At 42.1% G+C, this 26,237-nt stretch overlaps 1 protein-coding gene across 1 annotated transcript; it reads right to left on the reverse strand.

The window, feature by feature from the left end:
• Nucleotides 1-942: 942 nt before the first annotated feature.
• Nucleotides 943-24,664, reverse strand: LOC110513778 (myosin heavy chain, fast skeletal muscle). The gene is made up of 41 exons (XM_090195007.1): nt 24,496-24,664; nt 23,736-23,781; nt 23,375-23,602; nt 22,892-23,038; nt 22,400-22,556; nt 21,312-21,339; nt 20,939-21,047; nt 20,689-20,781; nt 20,454-20,514; nt 20,108-20,206; nt 19,670-19,773; nt 19,132-19,270; nt 16,835-16,953; nt 16,516-16,665; nt 16,251-16,421; nt 15,456-15,759; nt 15,036-15,100; nt 14,862-14,949; nt 14,628-14,745; nt 14,359-14,482; nt 13,810-13,946; nt 12,284-12,539; nt 11,803-12,045; nt 11,286-11,462; nt 11,044-11,189; nt 10,774-10,864; nt 10,080-10,469; nt 9,832-9,958; nt 9,532-9,650; nt 8,044-8,240; nt 7,725-7,908; nt 7,449-7,614; nt 7,018-7,142; nt 6,548-6,856; nt 6,135-6,338; nt 5,874-5,999; nt 3,412-3,582; nt 2,320-2,424; nt 2,128-2,223; nt 1,598-1,729; nt 943-1,075 (listed from the first exon to the last, which is right to left on the reverse strand). The coding sequence occupies exons 3-41, from the start codon at nt 23,588-23,590 to the stop codon at nt 1,055-1,057; spliced, it is 5,814 nt and encodes a 1,937-aa protein (XP_090051133.1). The 5' UTR covers nt 23,591-23,602; nt 23,736-23,781; nt 24,496-24,664; the 3' UTR covers nt 943-1,054.
• Between the last annotated feature and the right edge of the window lie 1,573 nt (nt 24,665-26,237).

Here is a 26,237-nt window from a genome sequence, read left to right on the forward strand (position 1 = left end):
TATGTTTGCCAATCGGTTGTGCAGCCAGACTTATTTGCAATTCCTTTTGCCACATCCCTCTCAATGATATAATTTTTCGTAAAGATGTGATCAATATATCTTCATATCGGAAAGTCGGAGCTCTAGAAAGATGCCAGAGTTTCCGACTTGGAATTCTGAGTTGGATGTTCAAACCGATTTTTCCCAGTCTGAGCTATTTTTTTTTCAGAGTTCCCAGTAGTCTTGAATGCACCGAAGTCGGAGATTTTCGAGTTCCCAGTTGTTTTGAACGCAGCATAATCAGACTATTCTATACCCTATGAACGTGACATTTTCCAGGAATGAGGAGCTATAGGAGGACAGGCTCATCGTAATGGCTAGAATGGAATGAATGGAACGGTATCAAACCTATGGAAACAACATGTTTGACGCTGTTCCATTCATTCCATTCCAGCCATTACAATGAGCCCGTTGCCCTATAGCTCCTCCCACTAGCATCCTCTGGTTTACATAATAACTAAAATCTCAATTTATGTTTACATAGTGTTTCCACAACAAATGAATGTGTGCATAATCTGTTACAAAATTCTAATACAAAAATTAACTTAAGAAAGAAAAAATGCCATCTTCAAAGTGATCCCTTTGAATTGCTACCATGGTGATGCATATTCTTCTCATATATTCTTCTTTTAGAAACATTGACATTTGGGCCTGTCCATATAGGCCAATTCCCCTCAGTGTAAATGGTTAAAACTATAATTTTGATGTTTAGCTGGTCAGTCCTTACATCCATAGCTCAGTCAATGAATTTGAGTGGTTACATTTCTCCATTCTAATCCCTCAGCTGATGTGAAGGCTTTGTTGTTGTTGGAATCCCAGATCGCTCCATTATAATTAAAGTACAATATTTTATGGTATTAAAAAGCTGTTTGCTGAGTAATAAATCCACAGTCACAAAGGAAGTGTATGTAGATCCACATGTTTTTAATCAATGCTCAACATTTCACCATGAAAATCATATTTTATGCATCACAGGAAAATGGTAAGACTTTGATCTTCAATTCTTTGGTCTTGTTTATTCAGCAACTTCTTTTCCCTGTAAGAAGAAATAAATAATATAATGGATCAGTAATAATAATGAACATGATAAATATATGGATAGAATATAATGGATCAGTAATAATAATGAACATGATAAATATATGGATAGAATATAATGGATCAGTAATAATAATGAACATGATAAATATATGGATAGAATATAATGGATCAGTAATAATAATGAACATGATAAATATATGGATAGAATATAATGGATCAGTAATAATAATGAACATGATAAATATATGGATAGAATATAATGGATCAGTAATAACAATCAACATGATAAATATATGGATAGAATATAATGGATCAGTAATAACAATGAACATGATAAATATATGGATAGATCTAACCTTCCTTTTTTAGCCTTACCTGGGATGTTCTTCTTAGAGATCTTAAATACATGTGTGTGTAAAAGGTCTGTATTTACTTCTGAGAAGACTGAATCATAGGTGGTGTTGATGTGGTCATATCTGAACACGAGTCAGGTACAGGTTTAGCAGCAGTTCTATACCTTTCCAGAGTCACGGGTCTTGGCTCTGAGCTTGTTGACCTGAGTCTCAGCGATGTCAGCACGCTCCTCAGCCTCCTCCAGCTCATGCTGAACCTTCCTGAACTTAGACATGTGCTGGTTTGCTGCTTCCTCCTGGGTGAGGAAAAGAGAGGGAGAGCAGAACATCAGCATTTAAAGTTTGAAGCTTCAGGTAGCAAATTAATGTTCTGTTTTTAAAGATATTTAAAAAATAAAATACAAGATTTAGGATAACAATGTATACAGGGAGCTAGATGATACAGCAGAGGAAGTGAGTGGCAGAACAGGGGATCAAACCACTGCCTCCAGCACGATCACTAGACCAGCCCCTGGTGCAGCAAATTCATATTCAACCCCACCTCCTTTAAGTTGATAACGAATAGGAGGCATTTAGAAATGTGCATCATTTCATCAGCATTTACTTGTACTGTCAATTGTCATTGTTGACTGATGTGTTGTTGCTGTAGCAACCCGTCAAACTGTATGGATATGAAGTTTTGTCAGTGACTCACCGCTTCCTCAGAATGCCTCTTGTAGGCCTTCACTTTCATCTGCAGCTTATCTACCAGGTCCTGAAGTCTGCTAACATTCTTCTTATCCTCCTCAGTCTGTGGGAAAACATCAAAGAATCAGTGTCAGTATAGTTTTATACACAAACCTCTCTGTGTTAGTGTCAAGAGTGTAAAGAATGCACTTTCTCTTACCTGGTAAGTGAGCTCCTTGACTCTGCGCTCATACTTCCGGACTCCCTTGACAGCGTCTACACCTCTTCTCTGCTCAGCCTCCACCTCAGTCTCGAGCTCACGCACCTTTGTGGAACAAATACATGTAGGCATTTGAGGTGGTGAAATAAATCTTTGTAAAACAGAGGTAGAGTCTTTTACCCAGTCAAGGAGGCACAATTGTTGTCTTTCATTATGTTCTTTTCCAAGTGGTTCCCAAAGTGTAATTTACATTTAAATGTTTTCATGAATATTGCTAGCAACAACAGATTTAAACTACGAAGGATCTGTGGAACAAGATTAGAAGGTCCAATACAATGTAATATTATTCATCCACTGTTTATGTTCCTAACCCTTAGATGTACAACAAGGGTATGGGAGGCTCACAGGGATACTGGTCGGCTCACTATTCCAACAATTGTTTAAAAAAAAAATGTATAATAATAATAATTCTTCTTGTAGTTATAATATATATGACTCTTTTTTTATTTGACCGATTTTGTCGTGCATGTTGCAGTACCAGTATGGCCAATAGAGGCCGCCACTCGCCTGTTTTAATATTACGAGTTTGCTTGTTTTATTGGGGCTCGCGAAGTTCGCCAAGCTTAAATGAAACAACTAGATAAATACATTTGTATATCTTGACTTTATTTGAAGGTCTTGGCTCCAATTCTTCTCAATTCCATAACATAAGAGTAACATGTTCCCAATGTTTTTGTTTTGAACATAATTGCACTGTAATTTATGCTTTAAAACGGGAAAATATTCCCTCTGATGCCAAGAGAGGGGACTGTCAAATGTTCTTTCCCAGGGGCCAAGACCTGATTAGTCCATGCACTGCTGAAGTCATAGTAAAACTGTGTGGATAATATTTATATCTCACTCTAAAGTAAGAGTTGGGTTCTGATATTATGAAGGGGTCCCTGATGCTAAAACATTTGGGAACTCCTGATCTAGGTGGGTTAAATGAGAGAAAGTCATTACATAATTCTCCTGTGTATTTTACATTATCAAATACTTTTCCAGCAAACTGTCTTTTAATCCAACCCCAAATCCACCCTGCTGATAACTCACCCTGGACTCCAGTTTCTGGAGCTGCTTCTTGCCTCCCTTCATGGCCAGATTCTCAGCCTCATCCAGGCGGTGCTGCAGGTCCTTGACTGTGACCTCCAGGTTCTTCTTCATCCTCTCCAGGTGAGAGCTGGTGTCCTGCTCCTTCTTCAGCTCCTCAGCCATCATGGCCGCCTGGAAAAGTAGTTTTTATTTTTTATTTCACATTTATTGAACCAGTTAGGCGAGTTGAGAGTCCTCATTTACAAGTTCTCCTTTACAACTGCGACCTGGCCAAGATAAAGCATAGCTGTGCGACACAAACAACACAGAGTTACACATGGGAAAAACAATCGTACAGTCAATAACACAATAGAAACGTCTTTATACCGTGTGTGCAAATGTAGTAAGATTAGGAAGGTAAGGCAATAAATCAGCCATAGGGGCAAAATATTTACAATTTAGCAATTAAACACTGGAGTGATAGATGTTCAGAAGATGAATATGCAAGTCGAGATACTGGGGTGCAAAGGAGCAAAAAATAAATAACAATATCGGAATGAGGTAGTTGGGTGGGCTATTTACAGATGGGCTGTGTACAGGTGCAGCTGCTATGACAGCTGATGCTTAAAGTTAGTGAGGGAGATATAAGACTCCAGCTTCACGGAGTTTTTACAATTCGTTCCAGTCATTGGCAGCAGAGAACTGGAAGGAAAGGCGGCCAAAGGAGGAATTGGCTTTGGGGATGACCGGTGAAATAACCCTTCTGGAGCGCGTGCTACGGGTGGGTGCTGCAATGGTAACCAGTAAGCTGAGTTAAGGCGGGGCTTTACCTAGGAAAGACTTATAGATGACCTGGAGCCAGTGGGTTTGGTGACAAATATGAAGCGAGGGCCAGCAAACGAGAGCTACCCGCAGTGGTGGGTAGTATATGGGGCTTTGGTGACATATCGGATTGCACTGTGATAGACTACATCCAATTTGCTGAGTAGAGGGTTGGAGGCTATTTTGTAAATGAGATCGCCGAAGTCAAGGTTCAGTAGGATAATCAGTTTTACGAGGGTATGTTTGGCAGCATGAGTGAAGGATGCTTTGTTGCGAAATAGAAAGCCGATTCTTGATTTAATTTGGGTTTGGAGATGCTTAATGTGAGTCTGGAAGGAGAGTTTACAGTCTAACCAGACACCTAGGTATTTGTAGTTGTCCACATATTCTAAGTCAGAACCATCCAGAGTAGTGATGCTAGACGGGCGGGTGCGGGCAGCGATCGGTTGAAGAGCATGCATTAAGTTTTACTTGCATTTAAGAGCAGTTGGAGGCCACGGAAGGAGTGTTGTATGGCATTGAAGCTCGTCTGGAGGTTTGTTAACACACTGTCCAACATCATTGATGTATACAGAAAAAAGATTCGGCCTGAGAATTGTGGCACCCCCATAGAGACTGCCAGAGGTCCGGACAACAGGCCCTCCGATTTGACACACTGAACTCTATCTGAGAAGTAGTTGGTGACCCAGGCGAGGCAGTCATTAGAGAAACCAAGGCTGTTGAGTCTGCCGATAAGAATGTGGTGATCGACAGAGTCGAAAGCCTTGGCCAGGTCGATGAATACGGCTGCACAGTGTTGTCTCTTATCGATGGCGGTTATGATATCGTTTAGGACCTTGAGCGTGGCTGAGGTGCACCCATGGCCAGCTCGGAAAACCAGATTGTATAGCGGAGAAGGTGCTGTGGGATTCGAAATGGTCGGTGAACTGTTTGTTAACTTGGCTTTCGAAGTCCTTAGAAAGGCAGGGTAGAATAGATATAGGTCTGTAGCAGTTTGGGTCTAGAGTGTCTCCCCCTTTGAAGAGGGGGATGACCGCGGCAGGTGTCCAATCTTTAGGGATCTCAGACGATACAAAAGAGAGGTTGAACAGGCCAGTAATAGGGGTAGCATCAATTGTCATATAATTTAGAAAGATAGGGTCCAGATTGTCTAGCCCGGGTGATTTGTAGGGGTCCAGATTTTGCAGCTCTTTCAGAACATCAGAAATCTGGATTTGGGTGAAGGAGAAATGGGAGAGGCTTGGGAAAGTTGCTGTAGGGGGTGCAGGGCTATAGACCAGGGTAGGGTTAGAAAAATGCTTATTGAAATTCTCGATTATCGTATATTTATCGGTGGTGACAGTGTTTCCTAGCGTCAGTGCAGTGGGTAGCTGGGAGGAGATGCCCTTATTCTCCATGGACTTTACAGTGTCCCAGAACATTTTGGAGTTTGTGCTACAGGATGACAATTTCTGTTTGAAAAAGCTAGCCTTTGCTTTCCTAACTGCCTGTGTATATTGGTTCCTAACTGGTCGTTTCACCGTGGTGCATAAATTGGTGTTTAATTTATGCACCAATTGGCTCCAATCATGACATCCCTCTGAGATCTTTGTTGTTCTTAACCAGTTCAGCTACCATTGGACCTTAGGAACAAATCAAGATGATGTAATTAAAGGACTCACGTCAGTGATTGCTTTCTTGGCCTTCTCTTCTGCATTCCTGGCCTCCTGGACGATGTCATCCACCTCTCCCTGCACCTGCACCAGGTCAGTCTCCAGCTTCTTCTTGGTGTTCAGAAGGCTGGTGTTCTGGAAGATTAAACAAGATGATTTGTTTGACTCTCAAGAGAACTTACAATGCTGAAATAAAGAAACTCTCAAAGCATGATGTGTTGAAACTTTTTGTTTGGTTGAGTTTCATTAGAAATGGCTTTTGACCCATACCTGGGAGTGCAGCAGTCCAACACGCTCGCTGGCGTCTACCAGCTCAGTCTCAGCCACTTTGCGGCCTCTCTCTGTCTGCTCCAGAGCAACTCTCAGCTCCTCGATTTCAGCCACCATCAGACCGTTTCTGCGCTCCACCATGGCTGCCTGCTCCTTCATGTCTTCTGCGACACGGACGGCGTCATCAAGGTGCAATTGGGCATCCTGGGGTTCACAATGACATACGTTCATTAGAACTTGTGGAAGAAGGGGTGATAGAAATGTTCACTGGGAAGAATTTACCCAGTATCCCCAACGTTCTACAGTGCATTGTCCACTCGATTCAATTCCTCTGTTCTATTCTTTTCTACAGATTCACAAACAAATCCCTCTCCATATTCATGTATTTGAACCTGATGTCCCAGTCCCTTTACCTTGAGCTGTCCCTGGACGTTCCTCAGCTGTTTCTGGGCCTCAGCGGCCATCCTGTTGGAGTGGCTCAGCTGGATCTCCATCTCGTTCAGGTCTCCCTCCATCTTCTTCTTCACCCTCAGGGCATCATTCCTGCTCCTGACCTCAGAGTCCAGGGTGCTCTGCATGGAGTCAACCACCCTCTGGCTGTTCCTCTTGATCTGCTCCATCTCCTCGTCCTTCTCAGCGATTTTCCTGTCCACCTCACCCTTGATCTGGTTCAGCTCCAGCTGCACACGCAGAATCTTGGATTCCTCGTGCTCCAGTGTTCCCTGGACAAACAGAAGCAGTCAGGCCAATTGTGTTCAATACATGTAGGATGTAGGAATTACATATATATAACTACAAAGAACTCCATTACAGAGAGTATTTCACTATAGCTGGCATTGGTTAGTTAACACTGCTTTCCCCATCAAACAGCTGTAGTTTGTACCTCAGCCTCCTCCAGAGCGGTCTGGATTTCAGACTTCTCTGTCTCCACGGTCTTCTTGGCCTTCTCCAGCTCATGGATGCTCTTGCCAGTCTCTCCGATCTGCTCAGTCAGGTCAGAGATCTCCTCTGCACACACACACGAGAAGATTAGACTTGGGGGGTTTCAGTGGATATTCCAATGTGCTGAATTTGACATTAAATCATATTAACAGTAAATTAATTAATAGCTCTTCATTGGATCTTGCAAATCGAATCGCCGACCACTTATTTGGAATGTTCAAAGGAATACCGATTACAAGTAAAATATATACAAATTACACTGTATATAACAATTCTGAAATGTTGTAAAACTAAAGTTGATGATTACAGTTCCCTCCATTTTCAAAACACTAGTCAAATATGAGCCAAATAGAACTGTTCTCAAATGCTCACGTTGCAGGTTCTTGTTCTCTCTCTTCAGAGTCTCCAGATGATCCAGAGCCTCCTCGTAGGAGTTCTTCATCTTGAAGAGTTCAGTGCTCATAGAGCGAGCCTCCTTCTGAGCTCCTTCCAGCTCAGCCTGGCCCTCCTCATACTTCTGCTTCCACTCTGCCAGAACCTAGGAGAATCCATGGAATTTTCATGAGAAGTCATAGATGAAGCGTTATTAAATTAGAAATAAGAAAGAATTATACAATTGATAAAAAATATAGGTTAATTCATTTTCACCTTGTCAAAGTTCCTCTGCTTCTTGTCGAGGTTGGCGGCCAATGCGTTGGCTCTCTCAACATCAATCATGAGGTCCTCCACCTCTCCCTGCAGCCTCTGCTTGGTCTTCTCCAGGGAGGCGCACTTGGAGTTGGTCGCCTCAATGGTCTCCTCAGCATCCTGCAGACGCTGGGCCAGCTTCTTCCTGTTGGACAACAGAGGGTGTTTTAATGGAGTGAGAGATATGTTACAATACATATTGATGTAACATTTTCTCAGAGCCCCCTACCACCCTCACCATCCACACCATATCTTAGTTTTTCTGTTGCGTGTGACTCACTTGGCCTCCTCCAGCTCCTCTGTGCGCTGGATGGCATCAGTTTCATACTTAGTCCTCCACTGAGCCACCTCACTGTTGGCCTTGGACATGCCGCGTTGCAGCTCTGCCTTGGCCTCCTGCTCCTCCTCAAACTGCTCCCTCAGGAGGTCACAGTCATGGCGGGCAGACTGAACACCGTGGGCCAGTGCGTTTTTAGCCTGTGAGAGAGAAAGGCAAAGAATAATTAGCGAGATTGTCAAACAAATTATGGTAAAAAGTCTCTGAGGGTGGAGAGACAGTAGAAGTCTCTGAGGGTGGAGAGACAGTAGAATTCTCTGAGGGTTGAGAGACAGTAGAAGTCTCTGAGGGTGGAGAGACAGTAGGAGTCTCTGAGGGTGGAGAGACAGTAGAAGTCTCTGAGGGTGGAGAGACAGTAGAATTCTCTGAGGGTTGAGAGACAGTAGAAGTCTCTGAGGGTGGAGAGACAGTAGGAGTCTCTGAGGGTGGAGAGACAGTAGAAGTCTCTGAGGGTGGAGAGACAGTAGAATTCTCTGAGAGTGGAGAGACAGTAGGAGTCTCTGAGGGTGGAGAGACAGTAGAAGTCTCTGAGGGTGGAGAGACAGTAGGAGTCTCTGAGGGTGGAGAGACAGTAGAAGTCTCTGAGGGTGGAGAGACAGTAGAATTCTCTGAGGGTTGAGAGACAGTAGAAGTCTCTGAGGGTGTAGAGACAGTAGAAGTCTCTGAGGGTGGAGAGACAGTAGAAGTCTCTGAGGGTGGAGAGACAGTAGAATTCTCTGAGGGTGGAGAGACAGTAGAAGTATCTGAGGGTGGAGAGACAGTAGAATTCTCTGAGAGTGGAGAGACAGTAGAAGTCTCTGAGGGTGGAGAGACAGTAGAAGTCTCTGAGGGTGGAGAGACAGTAGAAGTCTCTGAGGGTGGAGAGACAGTAGAAGTCTCTGAGGGTGGAGAGACAGTAGAATTCTCTGAGGGTTGAGAGACAGTAGAAGTCTCTGAGGGTGGAGAGACAGTAGAAGTCTCTGAGGGTGGAGAGACAGTAGAATTCTCTGAGGGTGGAGAGACAGCAGAAGTCTCTGAGGGTGGAGAGACAGTAGAATTCTCTCAGGGTGGTGAGACAGTAGAAGTCTCTGAGGGTGGAGAGACAGTAGAATTCTCTGAGAGTTGAGAGACAGTAGAAGTCTCTGAGGGTGGAGAGACAGTAGAAGTCTCTGAGGGTGGAGAGACAGTAGAAGTCTCTGAGGGTGGAGAGACAGTAGAATTCTCTGAGGGTTGAGAGACAGTAGAAGTCTCTGAGGGTGGAGAGACAGTAGAAGTCTCTGAGGGTGGAGAGACAGTAGAATTCTCTGAGGGTGGAGAGACAGCAGAAGTCTCTGAGGGTGGAGAGACAGTAGAATTCTCTCAGGGTGGTGAGACGGTTGGAGTCTCAGAGGGTGGCATAGTCACAGTCTATATGAAGATATAGGTACTTGGAGTCCATTTTGGGTCCCTTACCTTGACCTCCTCCTCAACCGCCCTCTTCAGCTCCTCCACCTGCTGGGTGAAGGCCTGTTTGCCTCTGGTCAGCTGAGACACCAGTGCTTCCTTCTCCTCCAACTGGCGACCAAACTCACCTGCAGGGACAGAGGGACATCTTGTTAATAGGGTCTCTGTTCTCTAAGATTGAAAACGTATTTTGAGGTATCATAGGGAATGTTAGGTGGTGAATAGTACAGTATAAATTATGTGGATACAGCCCCCAACATGTTATTGTGTTTTACTGAAGGAAAGGATTGGGTTCATTGTTGATGGTACCATTTTCTGTCAGGAGTCTGGCCCTCTGTCCGCTGATGTCGTTGACCTGGCGAACATTCTCATCATTCTTAGTCTTCAGCTCACTCAGCTGGTCCTCAAGAGTACGGCACATCTTCTCCAGATTGCCCTGTTAGTGAAACATGTTCCATCATTACGTTATATATGTGACTCCTGTCAACTTCAGGTCACTTGAATGGTAATGTAGTTGACCCTCCTCAACACTGCTTGACCAAAACATCACTACTCACCTTAGCCTTGGCGACGGCCTCCATGTTGCTGGAGAGGTCATCAATCTCCATCTTGTACTCGCTCTTCTCCTTCTCCAGCTTCTGCTTGACGCGCTGCAGGTTGTCGATCTGCTCCCCGAGCTCAGCCACACTGTCGGCCTGCTTCTTGCGCAGAGCGGCGGCTGTGGCCTCATGCTGCAGGGTGGACTCTTCAAGATCACGACGCAGCTTCTGGAACTCAGCCTCACGCTTCTTGTTCATCTCAATCTGAGCAGCAGTGGCGCCTCCGGCCTCCTCCAGCCTCTCGCTGATCTCCTCAAGTTCCCTGGAGAGATCGGCCCTCTGCTTCTCAACCTTAGCCCTGGCAGCACGCTCAGCCTCAATTTCCTCTTCCAGCTCCTCAATACGGGCCTAGAACAGGGACAGGAGCAGGGGGATGAACACTACAATACAGTTGAAACAATTGAAACTCACAAAGTAATAATAGTATTTATATTTTGCATAAATGTGTTTAATAAAAACCCAGTTACACTAATATATTCAGTAGACAGTGTCCCATGCAGGAACCAAAACCACAATGTTCAGAACCACCATCTTCCAACCTACTCAGCTGTCAGAAGCCACCTGGAAAAATGTGTGCTTCCAGAAGAATGTTTTTCAGGAAATGATTCAAGTCTGTGCTTTTCTGTACTGGAGCTTATATCCTGTACTGTACCTGGAGTTCCTTGATCTTCTTCTGCAGCTGAGCTCCCAGAGACTGCTCATCCTCAACTTTGCTGAGGAGCTGAGTGGTCTCAAACTCCTTCCTAAGAAACACAAACACGTTGATTGTAGAGTTGGTTTTGGTTTGATAGTGTAAAGGGAGAGTATCATACCATTCACTTTGCTTTTAAGAATCACATGTAAATGCTAATTCATAATTACAAGAATTAGTCAAGAACAACCATTATAGCAGCTAATACTGTAGTCATTTGTTTGTGTTTACTTCTTGATTTTCTCATCAGCTTGCTGCTTGTCATTCTCCAGGTCCATTATGGACTCCTGGGCCAGTTTCAGATCTCCCTCCAGCTTTCTCTTGGATCTCTCAAGGTCCATACGGAGCTTCTTCTCTTGCTCCAGAGAACCCTCAAGCTAGAAGATAAAAATACATATATTGTTAAAATCTAAACAACTGAAGATAATATAATCTTACATACTATCATGGCCAAAATGTCAAACTCCACTCACGTCGTCCACTTGCTGTTCCAGCTTGGTCTTGGCCTTGGTCAGAGTGTTGACTTTGTCCTCCTCTGCCTGCAGGTCATCCAGTGTCTGCTGGTGGGCCTCTTGGAGGGCTTTCTTCTCCTTGGTCAGCTTGGCAACACTCTCATCCATAGACGCCATCTCCTCTGTCAGGTTTTTAACCTGTCAATGGCCACAACATAAATACACTTCACCATAAAGGGGAGATTTAGTTTATTTTATATTGCATTCATTTCATTTAGATAAAACATTTCATCAAAATTGACTGTACTATAGATTCAACACTAGATGTCAGTGTTCACCCTGCCAGTCTACTGAATGCAAGTCATAAATGAAGGGGAGCAGAACATGCAATGAATGTTGGAAGTACCCCACAACTGAAATTCTACTATTGTGTCATAATATTTCCTGCACCCATAATACAACTTGAATTCCATTTCTGTTATGCTATGTTTTGAGTTGATTATTGTTTGGTTAGACTGTCTATGGTAAGACACAAGACCTTGTTTTCAGTGGCGTGCTTCTCCTTCTCCACTTTGGCCAGGGTGAGCTCCAGGTCATCAATGTCCTTCTTCAGCTCAGAGCACTCATCCTCCAGCTTCCTCTTCTTGGCAGTCAACTCAGCATTGATCTCCTCCTCATCCTCCAGCCTCTCGGTCGTCTCTTTGAGTTTGGCCTCCTGCTGGATCTTGCTCTTGATGAGCCCCTCACACCTTTCCTCAGCATCGTTCAGACTCTCTCCTTCCTGATTTCAGAACAGGAGAAAAAAATTCAGCGACCAAACTTCCTGTATCAAAATATACACTTTAGTCAAAAAGGTCAGAGCAAATTAATAGACATTCATGAAATATATACAATATATAACATGGGCATTAAACATGTGTGAGCCAGCAACATACTTTACAGTGTGTTCATATGTGTGTGTGTGTGTGTGTATTCATGTGTATGTAAATGTGTCCATATGAGGGTAGTTGTTCACTCACAGATGCAACTTGGAGTGACAGGTCGTTCTTCTCCTGTGTCAGGGCCACCAACTTCTCCTCCATTTGCTTCTTTGTGGCCAGAGCCTTGGCCAGGTCTGTCTTCATCTTCTCATAGTTCTCCTTCATGTTGGCCAGCTCCTTCTCAGTCTCAGCGCTCTGCAGCAGGGGCTTGATCTTGAAGTACAACTTCATCCATGGCCAGGTTTTGACATTCATGAATGAGCGGATGTTGTACTGGATGGCGTAAATTGATTCTCTGGTCGACAGAAAGGATAGAGTAGCATGTTGAGTGACATGCTTAAAGCTACACTCTGTGACCTGAAGAACAACAAAATCCCCCCCCCCACCAATGTTTGTTTACATGGTGAGTGATTAGATGAAGGGATTAGATGAACAACAAAACAGAACCACCTGCCACTGTTTGTTTACACGGTGAGTGATTAGATGATGGGATTAGATGAACAACAAAACAGAACCACCTACCACTGTTTGTTTACACGGTGAGTGATTAGATGATGGGATTAGATGAACAACAAAACAGAACCACCTGCCACTGTTTGTTTACACGGTGAGTGATTAGATGATGGGATTAGATGAACAACAAAACAGAACCACCTGCCACTGTTTGTTTACACGGTGAGTGATTAGATGATGGGATTAGATGAACAACAAAACAGAACCACCTGCCACTGTTTGTTTACACGGTGAGTGATTAGATGATGGGATTAGATGAACAACAAAACAGAACCACCTGCCACTGTTTGTTTACACGGTGAGTGATTAGATGATGGGATTAGATGAACAACAAAACAGAACCACCTGCCACTGTTTGTTTACATGGTGAGTGATTAGATGATGGGATTAGATGAACAACAAAACAGAACCACCTGCCACTGTTTGTTTACACGGTGAGTGATTAGATGATGGGATTAGATGAACAACAAAACAGAACCACCTGCCACTGTTTGTTTACACGGTGAGTGATTAGATGATGGGATTAGATGAACAACAAAACAGAACCACCTGCCACTGTTTGTTTACACGGTGAGTGATTAGATGATGGGATTAGATGAACAACAAAACAGAACTACCTGCCACTGTTTGTTTACACGGTGAGTGATTAGATGAAGGGATTAGATGAACAACAAAACAGAACCACCTGTCACTGTTTGTTTACAGCTGAGGAAGGGGGCTTCCTAAATTCACAGATAGCGGACTAGATGCTAGGACTGACAGGTTATGCTAAGCTCATGATGCATTTTATATTCTTCAAGAATTAAAAGGTAAATACCACACATTTAAATGACAATTGAACAGCCAAATCCCAAACTGCAGCTATAAAGCTAGAATCCTTAGTTGCTACATCCATTTCTGGACTAAATGAATTAACCCAACATCTTTAGTAGACCATTATAAGATGTACTTTCTCATTCTGAACAACTCACAGCATATACAGTATGTAATCATAATGCATTAGATACAGGTGGTTGACAGAAAGCTTTGCCAAGATGTCTACTATTCCTCACCTCCTCTCCATCATCTTGCTAAACTCTCTCCTCATGAGGAATCCACGGCTGAGAGCCTGGACCATGCCGACCAGAGAGGCCAGCTTCTCATCTCTCATCTCCTCCAGGACACCCAGCAGACCGGCTTTGAAGAACACCTGAGACACAGGTTAACATGGTCAATGGAACCACAGATGGTGACAGATAGAAAGGGTCAAACCACTAGATTGGTTTAAACAACATTAACTTTGCAATGGTTACAAACAAACCATGTGACAGGTTGTTTCTAAGTTGTTAGTTATTGTACAGTTGTAGATTAATAATGTACACAGATGCAGATAACTGCAGCCATACCACTCTAACACAATGTACATGATAATGACTAGTTTCTCTTCTATACTTGTGATGAATAAACACTACAATGTTTTTCCCCCTTTTCCATTAGTTAAATGAAGAAGAAAGAACAAAAGGATGGATAGATCAACTGCAGAGATTTTATATGGTACAGGTTTAAATTATTATTCAAGTTGTGTTTTGTTGTCAGCTTTTGCTGGGGGGTATTTGACTGACCTTGGTGTGTCCAAACTTGTAATCCTCGTGATTCACATCAATGGACCCAAGCAGCTTCTCAGAAGCCTTCTTGTTGTCCATGAACTGGCCCTCAGGGATGACACTGGCATTCAGTACTTTGTACCTGAATGAGGAGACATTTTTAACATGTCAAGTTGTAATATGTTGGTTATATTTCGTAAAAGGTAAGACTATTCTGATGCTGGGAAAACCCTTGGAGCAGATATTTTATGTGGTGTGTGTGCGTGTGTGTGCTTGTGCATATGTACCTCTGCTTGAAATCAGCATAGATGATTCTGCTGGGGAAGCCCTTTCTGCAGATCCTGATACCCTCCAGTACACCATTACACCTGAGCTGGTGGATAACCAGGAAGTTCTCCATCAGACCTGGTAAAACAAAACAAGTCTCTTTTAATACTCATAAACAGATTATAGATTGGGATCGTTAAGGTTACTGATACTGTACTGATAAGATGACATATTTAACTCAATATTTCTTGTACCTGGAGTCTTTGACTCGTTGGGGATCAGGCAGCGCACAAAGTGAGGATGAGTGCTCCTCAAGTTGGTCATCAGCTTATGTAAGTTCTCCTGTAAGAGGGTTACAAACCATGTTCTCATTTATGATAATCAATGCCCCTTTTGAAGGACTAAATATGCACATTGCAAAAGCTCACCCTGAACTGGGAGGACACAGTCTGCATGGAACCACCCTTCTTCTTGCCTCCTTTCTTGGCTTTATCTGTTTAAATGGGGGAAAGTAAAAGATAACTAGAAAAGTACATTTCCTAGAGCGGGTGGAATAAATAGAATAATAAAAAGAGTATGTAAGAAATCTAGAGTCTTGTCTTCAGCAAACACACTAATTATAAACCAGAGAATCTCTGGTTAACTTCACACTTATCTAGAGGCAAATGCTGCCAATGAGATTATGTTAAAGAAGACCTACTACATGATTAAATTAACCAAGTCTATGAGTAAATCAACCTAGTAATAAACGTTGAGAAATTGTGATACGTTCTAAGACTTTAAAGAACATTTGGGTCTGAGTTGTAACTAGCGCTTAATTAAATATTGTGACGTGATGCTAGTCTTACCCTCAGGAGGGGGAGGTGGATACAGGGCAGCCAAAATTTTGACTGGGGACTTCCCGTACAGCTGACAAACTGAGTCATTCAGGGGATCCTTGTTCTTCTCCAGCCAGCCAGTGATGTTGTAGTCCACAGTTCCGGCGTAGTGCACCAGGGAGAAGTGGGCCTCTGCCTTGCCTTTGGCAGGCTTGGGCTTCTCAAACGCCTTTGTTTTGCCAAGATGCTGGGCGTACAACTTGTCCTTGAAGGTAGTGTCTGAAGACTTGGGGAACATGCACTCCTCTTCAAGGATGGAGAAGATGCCCAATGGCTTCACAAAAATAGATGTTTATCAAATTAGTGATATTTCCATTTAGGATCACATTCATTCCTTTAGTAAACATTCTATTTAGGATCACATTCATTCCTTTAGTAAACATTCTATTTAGGATCACATTCATTCCTTTAGTAAACATTCTATTTAGGATCACATTCATTCCTTTAGTAAACATTCTATTTAGGATCACATTCATTCCTTTAGTAAACATTCTGTTTAGGATCACATTCATTCCTTTAGTAAACATTCTATTTAGGATCACATTCATTCCTTTAGTAAACATTCTATTTAGGATCACATTCATTCCTTTAGTAAACATTCTGTTTAGGATCACATTCATTCCTTTAGTAAACATTCTATTTAGGATCACATTCATTCCTTTAGTAAACATTCTATTTGCAGATTACAGATCAAATAATAGGAAACATATTGAGTTCTCAACAGTCAGATACGTTGTACCATTATAATCCTCACAGACAGCTTACCTTCTCAATAAGCTCAATGCAGGCAGCCAAGTCCATGCCGAAGTCAATGAAGGCCCAGACGATTCCCTCCTTCTTGTACTCCTCTTGCTCCAGGACGAACATGGTGTGGTTGAAAAACTGTTGCAGTTTCTCATTGGTGAAGTTGATGCACAGCTGCTCCATGCTGTTGTACTGTTTATGAAATTTTAAAAGGGATAATTTCATCATACAAGATTGTTATCAATCTGAATCACAACTAATTGTCTTATTCTGGTCTCATACTCACATCAAAGATCTCAAACCCGGCAATGTCAAGCACACCAATATAGAACTGTCTTGGATTCTTGGTGTCCAACATCTCATTGATACGGATGACCATCCACAAGAACATCCTCTCATAGATGGACTTGGCCAGAGCACTGACTGAGTTATTAACCTGCAATGAAAATACCTCAAATTAATACATTAGCTATTGACCATGTCTGGTGATAAGGTGATAAGACCTTGGGATAAACAGCATCACAATTTTTTTTAAAGCAATGCACTCATCCCCAAAATAATTTCGGTGCTCAGAACATTTTAGATGCTGTGTTTGGCAGTCTTACCTGAGCCACAGTCTGTCCCTTGGTCACATACTCGTTGCCAACCTTCACTCTGGGGTAGCACAGAGCTTTCAACATCTCAGCTGAGTTCAGGCCCAGCAGGTAGGCGATTTTATCAGCCACTGGAGAGAGAACCAACAACAACAGACTCAGGGACACTAGATCACTTGTTTATGATGTCACACTGACAAAAATAGTTTGGCACAATCATATCTGAATGTAGTATTTTGGTCTCCAAAAATGATCTCCTGCCTGACTTTCATGTGGCACTGTCTGTCTTAGGTGTTCTATTTCTATGTTGGGGAATGGGACTAATGCTCTACATATTGAGTGAGTGGGACTCACCCTCAGTGCTGTCTAGATCGCTTGTTTCTGATGTCACACTGACAAAATAGTCTGGATACCTTTTTTTGTGAGTTTTGATTTTCTCCCATATTCATAATTTGAAATAATTTCTGGAGTTTGGAATTTGGTTTCCAAAAACTCTCCTGCATGACTTTTGTAATGGAAATTCTCCACTAAAGACGAACACTCAATGTAAACTAATCCTTCTTTATTAAGAGTAACATTGCTAGACTAAAATGAAAACAATGCCTTCCAATGAGGAGAAAGTTATCATGTTTGTTTTGTTTCTCAACCTTACAATAGGGGTAAAAGCAGAACATTGTTTGAGAGTGATCCATGTGTATTAGCAGTAGTGATTGAGAGGGTTTTCCTACTAGGAAAGATGTCCTAGTTGAAGGAAACTGATAACTCGTGTTCTTCTGAAAGGGGAAAGAACACTCACTTAATGATGTTGAATGACCTTTGCTCTGACTTTCTGGTGAGGCCTGATCACTCAAAGGCTAGAGACACTGGGTGAGATTTCAGTATAATATGTAAATGCTGGTAAATGCTAGTAAGTAGTGTATTGCTGTTGTTGTTTGACTTCAATACACATCTCACCAGATTTGGTCTGCTGTTCTCTGACTCCCTGGCCTTGTAACTCTGCCATGAGGTTGCCGATATGATAGGGGGAGCATAAGCCAATTTGCAAACAGTTGTAATTCTCTTTGACATTTGAAATGGTTTGAACAGTTGTGATTCTCAGGTGAGAGTTTCATCTGCTTGGGGATATTGAAATCGGGACATTATCAAGGGCCATCCACATTGACAGGCATGAGTTCCATGTGTACCATCGTGAGGATAAACTGCTACGCTATCTTAAGAAGAAAACAAAGAGACGCCAGAAGAATGAGTGCTGGGAGGGAGAAGGGGGCGGTCAACCGTTACCTGTAACTGATTTAGGATTGTCCAAAATGGTTTATTTGGGGGTATTAGGTTGATTGTGGGGGTCTGCACACTTTGAAATGTTATTTTGTAATTTAGACTAGAAATTGAGATACTGATGTGTCACTAACATGCCACTGGCGACAGTATAAGACAACGACAAAGTTAATGCTAGAAATATAATATGAATATACTATATATAGCTCCAGTTCTGCCCTGTCGTGTATTATGTTTCCATAAATGAACTTATGTAATGAAGCATGTGTGTACCTGTATGAAAAGGAAGGTCTTAAGTTAAACCATTCTACTACAATGGTTTTAAAAGTTTTAGACCTTTGGAATAAGGATAAGTTAGATTGTACAACCCAGAATGAAGGGTTTGAAAGTAACGTGTCATAAAGTGTCATAAAGTGTCATAAAGTGTCATAAAGTGTCATAAAGTTAAAGTGTCATAAAGTGTCATAAAGTGTCATAAAGTGTCATAAAGTTAAAGTGTCATAAAGTGTCATAAAGTGTCATAACGTGTCATAAAGTGTCATAAAGTTAAAGTGTCATAAAGTGTCATAAAGTGTCATAAAGTGTCATAAAGTGTAATTTGATGTGTTGATGGCACTTACTTTTATAGAAGTATTTTGATACAACCTCCTTTCCTAGTTTAAAACCATAATCGAATGCTCACCTTAACATGTTACAATAATTATAACGGAAGTGATAAAAGGAGGGAATGTGCTGGAACGTTTTATGTTTGTGTGTTTTCAGATCAATGCCGCTTTTTATTAAAATGCTTTTTCTTATTACCAATTCTGTTGGGTTCGTGTGAGTGACTGATTGTACTCACTATCACTGTATAAGCAATTTGGCAGTAACGCCTAAAACGTTGCTCCGGGAACCAAGAGGAGTATCTCAGTTTCAAGGTATCAGGCTTTGAGAGAAGAAACCTTGTGAAGGTATTGGTTACATGCAGGAACCACCGTTAATAATGATAATTTACATTACACTTTCATGTGGCACTGTCTATGAGTGGGACTCACCCTCTGTGCCGTCTGGCTCGGCCTGCTCCTCACGTTGCTTCTGCTTGAATTTCAAGTTTCCATGGTGCACTACAGCTCCTGTCAGCTTGTAGATTCCAAGCTTCTCCTCATTAGTGAAGCCCAGGATGGTAATGGCATCCTGGCATTAAAGAGGAAGTACAACAGAGATTAACTGAACGGTAGTTTGGTCAGTTACACTACAGTTCTGTGCTGCTCACTCCAGAACAAATGGGGTGGATAGATTTGACTCTTGGCCAACACATTAGTAGATGGCAGCACAAAATGAGTTTTACACAGTTCCACAGGGCACTTAGTGGCGCTCTCTTGTGAATGTCTTACATGTATGTGCCTCAAGGCGAAGTGTGAAGGTATGAGAAGTTCCTTTACGTTCATGCTTAACAAGGCATTTAGAATCAAACTTAAACATACATGAACATTCCCAGGAGCCACCAAGTTGGAATTACACAGAGCATTCAGTGTGTATGGTGGTCCTATCCATTCCATATCTAGAGTTTGGTTAACCCTTTGTTTGACTCACATCTGTGGCATCCAACTCTTCATTGTCATTAATGCTGGCCACAGCAATCTGTCCCTGGCTGCACATGGGGAAGTCGTAGGGGTTGGTGGTGATGAGCGCCAATTCTGTGGACAACAGAGAACAGCTTGTCAGGTAAATCTCTTAGAATTCTGCTCTCCTACCTTTACAGTATCTCTCCCTCCTTGACTCAATAGATGGACTCAATGATACATGTAGTATATAATGAATAGCATAAAGAGGAGACTGAGACTTGTGGACTAGTGCATCACAGTGTATTACTTGATAGATATTTCCCAGAGACCTGACTCATGTCTAGATGCCTTGTTATCTTGGATGTAATCATTGTAATATTATTATTAGTGTGGACTATGAATATTTTGTATAAGTTCCACAGATGGGGGTGGGAATAATTTCCCCTAAAACTCTACTTTGTCGTACCAACTATCTCAGGTTTGTGGCCTGTCATCATCTGGAAGAAGATGTGGTAGCCTCTCTCATCAGGCAGCTGGAAGGACACTCTGGACTTCTCCAGCAGGTCTGAGGGTGAAAGAGAGAGTGCGAGAGAGAGAGAGAGAGAGAGAGAGAGAGAGAGAGAGTGCGAGAGAGAGAGAGAGAGAGAGAGAGAGAGAGAGAGAGAGAGAGAGAGAGAGAGAGAGAGAGTGAGAGAGAGAGAGAGAGAGAGAGAGAGAAAAACACAAGATGAAATCAAATTTGATGATTTGATCTCCTAAAAATAATCTGTGTGAATTTAGGAAAGAATTTAGAACCAATCAAACCAACTCACAGGTCTCAATGTCAGCTTTAGCCAGTTTACCAGCTTGGAAGTGAATCCTGATAAATTTACCCTGTAGTAGAGCATGGGGGTTAGAAATAGGTCAACAAATAAATAAACATTTTACTTTGATAGACCTCTTTAAATGTTACAGTTTGTTGGGCAGTTGTTGACATCACTATAGGGAACTACTGAAATATATTTTTCCAATATAAGGTAACTTCCACAGTATGCCCTTCATACTTACAAAGCGAGACGAGTTGTCGTTCCTCACTGTCTTGGCATTACCGTAAGACTCCAGCAGAGGGTTAGCTGCAATGATCTGATCCTCAAGAGACCCCTGATTGAGACAAACACAAGTTGCTCAGAAACTGGAAAAGTGGTAAAGTTTGTTTTTCTCAATGACTTTTCTTGAAACATGATTCACAGCTGGAAAAAAGTTTGCTCAGAAAACCAAACTGAAATGTGATTAAAAGTCAAACATAAGAACAACCTACCTGCATTTTGTTGGGGTCTGCTTCCTTCTTGCCACCAGACACTGCAATGGTGGCAAAGTACTGGATGACACGCTTGGTGTTGACAGTCTTTCCTGCACCGGATTCTCCGCTGGTTTATATGACAGAGAAAGAGGGGTTTTAGTTACATGTTTGAGTGTCAGATTGGCTTTCACTAAGAAATAGCATAGAAAAATACACTGTTAACCTGTGTTCTGACATAAGTCTTTAACAAATAATCATTCTCATCGACTCGTTATTACACATAACCTGATGCTCTAATCCATTCATAATGTCATGTATTTCATCACACCAAGTGACCCAACTTATTACAATAGAAACACTTTCTCAAGTGACATTTTAGTAAACAACTTACGTAATCAGGACGGACTGGTTCTCCTTATCTGGAACCAAAAAACATATTGCTTATCATACTCAAGCAACATTATGGGTATTATTGCATGCGCATTAATTTAATATTGGAACATTTTCCATTCATGGAAACTGAAATCTGACATTCCCAGCAAACTGTTCTAACCTAGATGAGAAAACTCTGAAGCATATTTGAATTGGATTTGATTTGATTTTACACCCAACTGTCCATCCATCCAGCCATCCATCCATCCATCCATCCACCCATCCATCCATTAGCACTTATGGACTTTGAGATCTATATGCACTTATGGACATCCATAGAGCTCAATTTTTATGGATTGTCTATCCACGTGAAAGACGACGACTCGGTCTCGACCTTTAAGTCCAGTGAAATTCTAGTCTTAGTTCCTGGTTCCTGTATGAACTTAAGCATTCTCTCTCTCTCTCTCTCTCTCTCTCTCTCTCTCTCTCTCTCTCTCTCTCTCTCGGAGGAGGACCTGAGCCCTAGGACCGTGCCTCGGGACTATCTGGCTTGATGACTCCTTGCTGTCCCCAGTCCACCTGGTCGTGCTGCTGCTCCAGTTTCAACTGTTCTGCCTGCGGCTATGGAACCCTGATCTGTTCATCTGATGTGCTACATGCTGTTTTTTGACTCTCCCTATCTCTCTCTCTCTCTACCGCACCTGCTGTCTCGACCTCTGAATGCTCGGCTATGAAAAGCCAACTGACATTTACTCCTGAGGTGCTGACCTATTGCACCCTCTACAACCACTGTGATAATTATTTGACCCTGCATGTCATCTATGAACATTTGAACATCTTGTATGGCCTTAATGGCCATATACTCCTATAATCTCCAGCCAGAAAATGACTGGCCACCCCTCAGAGCATGGTTCCTCTCTAGGTTTTTTCTTAGGGTGTCTTGGGTTTCAGGCTTTTCCTTCTACATCTGCATTGCTTGCTGTTTGGGGTTTTAGGCTGCGTTTCTGTATAAGCACTTTCTGATATCTGCTTATGTAAAAATGGCTTTATAAATAAATGTGATTGATTGATCCAACCATCCATCCATCCATCCATGAGAGCTCGTACCAATCATCATGAACTGAAAGGCGTTGTCAGAGACGGAGAAGATATGGGGTGGAGCCTCCACTCTCTTCTTCCCTCTGTAGGCGTTGACAACCTCTTCGTCGTACACTGGGAGCCACTTGTAGGGGTTCACCGTGGCACAGAAGAGCCCCGAGTAGGTCTGGATGAAAGCATAATTAATTTAGGAGATTAACAAAGTCAGATTGACTTTTACCTGGATTGATGTGATGATGTGGGTGTACTTTGGTTTACTGATGTGGATCTACTGTATTGATATGTTTTGGTTTCTACCGTTCACTTATGTGTAGTACTGTATGTGTGTATTTATTATCTTCATGTGTGTGTGTATTTATTATCTTCATGTATGTGTGTATTTATTATGTTCATGTATGTGTGTATTTATTATGTTCATGTATGTGTGTGTTTATTATGTTCATGTATGTGTGTATTTATTATGTTCATGTATGTGTGTGTTTGTATGTGCAGGTTTCTTACATAGATCATCCATGCTGCATAACGCTCTTTGAGGTTATACAACACAGAGGCTTCATTCAGGTAGGTCATCATGGCCATGTCCTCAATCTTGTCGTACTTAGGGGGGTTCATCTCATAGATGTCTGCATCTTTGAACTCTTTTCCTTCCTGAAACAGTCAGAAATCTAGGTTACACACAGATCAAAGTGGACATGACTGAATGCTTTTTGCTCATTAAATACAAGTTGAATCATTTAAAAAATATATATCCACATTTAGTCCCACTACTTAGTTATCACCCACTGACACATAACTGGAGATTATTGACTAGTCATCATGAGAAATTACATATCATTTTTAAATAGCAGCATTAAAATTGATGTCTTTGAAGTTTATATTCTGCTTACAAAAACATTGGAAGTTTGTTTTTGCATTTAGTTGACTTTTCAAGAATTAGAGTGATTGCACAAACTTGAACTTGAATACTTTTCAGATCAGACTTACCTCCTTACTGCCGTCAGGGTTCGTGACTGTTACAGTACACTTCCCGTCGGCCCTGGCAGTGACCAGACCCTTAAGGTAAAGCTCCACCTTGTCTGTCACATAGCAGGCGTTCTTTGAATCAAAGGGTGCGGCTTGTGCCTCCATCCTCTCCTTCTCAGACTTACGAAGGTATATGGCAGCCTTGCCGTAGACTTGCATCTCTGCGTCCGTACTCATGGTGACGGATAACTAAGAAAGAGATGAAACAAGAAACTTGATTGACTCTGTGGTGCTTCCTCCCCAGTCAACAGAGTTAGGTGAGCGGTATATCTCTCAGAATATTCTCATGACTTTTTATGTGAAGAGTCAAACCATGTCTCACCTTCTTTTTCCCCTCCTAAAGATGAATGTGTACTTCTTGGAGGACCCTGTGAAACATGAGAGTGTTGTGAAAACATACAAGTCTAAAGCCTTATCATTGAACCCCTGAAGGGCTAGAAAACATTTAACTCAATCATTACATGTCAAATTCAACTACAGGTGCAACTGGTAACTTTCATTTTCTACACATCCAGACATTCTGTCAGGAATTCAAATAAATTCCCATAAAACCCAGTTACATTCTAGAACACCAACTCACTTTACTACACATTCTGTCAGGAATTCAAATAAATTCCCCTGAAAACCCAGTTACATTCTAGAACACCAACTCAATTTACTACACATTCTGTCAGGAATTCAAATAAATTCCCATAAAACCCAGTTACATTCTAGAACACCAACTCACTTTACTACACATTCTGTCAGGAATTCAAATAAATTCCCCTGAAAACCCAGTTACATTCTAGAACACCAACTCAATTTACTACACATTCTGTCAGGAATTCAAATAAATTCCCATAAAACCCAGTTACATTCTAGAACACCTTTTCAAGTGCAGGAGCACCACTTCTGACTGTAAATGAAAGTCTCAGATTTGATGTAAAACACATAATAAAAACAACATTATTTTTAATGCCACTTGATTTAATATTGTAAAATCTTACAGAAGTCAATTAAAATAGTGCAGTTAGCTACTGCCTCAGATGCTGAGTGCAAGGACGAGATGCATTTAAAAATCTAAGGAGGTGGAGAGGTCTTACCACAGAGGAAGAAGGTATCTGACTCATGGATGCTGGGGCCTCAGCCTCCTTATATCTGGTTGGAAGTGCCAACCAAGCAAAAGTTAATTATGGACCACTCTGGGAAAGGACATGAATTGGATGAGAGACTTCTGTGTGTCTGTGTCTCACTAGCACCTCCCACTTCCCAGGAGCACCACTCTCCCATTACATGACTTTTTAATGTTTGTCTCCGAATTGAATTTCAATGAATTAACATAAATGAGATTTCATTACTAATAGTTAAAACTGTAGTGGAATCCATGTTGCCCCACTACCCTGAAATAGTTTTCATTAAATCTAATCTGACTTTATTTAGTTCCATTTTAGTGTCATTAATCCTCATCAACAACTTTATATATATGTTCACCTGTTATTTATATTAGTTAGCTTTTAAACACATCTGAACTGTCTCCTCACCTCATGCTTGTGACGTAGATGGTCGTTACCTCGTGCTTTGCTTCATTTGATGTATCACCCCTGTGGAACCACATTAAATGAATATTTAACAGATAGAATGGAAACATTTAGCCTTTTAATTACAGCTCATGAAACTGTTGAATATAATGTTTAGGTAAACTATATATAAACATACATGCAAGTATGTGAACACCCCTTCAAATGAATGGATTCGGATATTTCAGCCACACCCAATGCTGACAGGTGTATAAATTCGAGCGCACCGCCATGCAATCTCCATAGACAAACATTGGCAGTAGAATGGCCATACGGAAGATCTCAGTGACTTTCAACGTGACGCTGTCATAGGATGCCACCTTTCCAACAAGTCAGTTCATCAAATGTCTGCCCTGCTAGAGCTTCCCCGGGCAACGGTAAGTGCTGTTATTTTGAAGTGGAAACGTCTAGGAGCGACAACTGCTCAGCCGTGAAGTGGTAGGCCACAAAAGCACACAGAATGGAACCCGCCGAGAGCTGATGCACATACAAATCGTCTGTCCTCGGTTGCAACACTCACTATCGAGTTCTAAACTGCCTTTGAAAGCAATGTCAGCACAATAGCTGTTTGTCGGAAGCTTCATGAAAAGGGGTTTCCATGGCCAAGCAGCCGCACACGAGCCTAAGATCACCATGCCCAATGCCAAGCGCCAGCTGGACTGGTGTAAAGCTCGCCTGGTGTAAAGCTCGCCGCCATTGGACTCTGAAGCAGTGGAAATACGTTCTCTGGAGTGGTGAATCACGCAAAACCATTTGGCAGTCTGACGGACAAATCTGGGTTTGGAGGAAAGCTACCTGTCCGAATGTGTAGTGCCGACTGTAAAGTTTGGTGGAGTAGGTATAATGGTCTGGGGCTCTTTTTCATGGTTCAGGCCCCTAAGTTCCAGTGAAGAGAAATATTAGCGTTACAGCATACAATGATATTCTAGACGTCTCTGTGCTCTCAACATTGTGGCAACAGTTTGGGGAAGGCCCTTTCCTGTTTCAGCATGACAATGCCCCCGTGCACAAAGCGAGGCCCATACAGAAATTGTTTGTCGAGATCGATGTGAAAGAGCTTGACTGGTCTGCACAGAGCCCTGACCTCAGCTCCATCGAACACCTTTGGGATGAATTGGAACACCGACTGTGAGCCAGTTCTAATCGCCCAACATCAGTGCCGATCTCACTACTGCTCTTGTGGCTGAATGAAAGCAAGTCTCCACAGTAATGTTCTAACATCTAGTGGAAAGCCTTTCCAGAAGAGTGGAAGCTTTTATAGTAGCAAA

This window comes from Oncorhynchus mykiss, chromosome 13 (assembly GCF_057628025.1).
Source record: "Oncorhynchus mykiss isolate SJ-2025 chromosome 13, ASM5762802v1, whole genome shotgun sequence".
NCBI classification, from domain to species: Eukaryota; Metazoa; Chordata; class Actinopteri; order Salmoniformes; family Salmonidae; genus Oncorhynchus; species Oncorhynchus mykiss.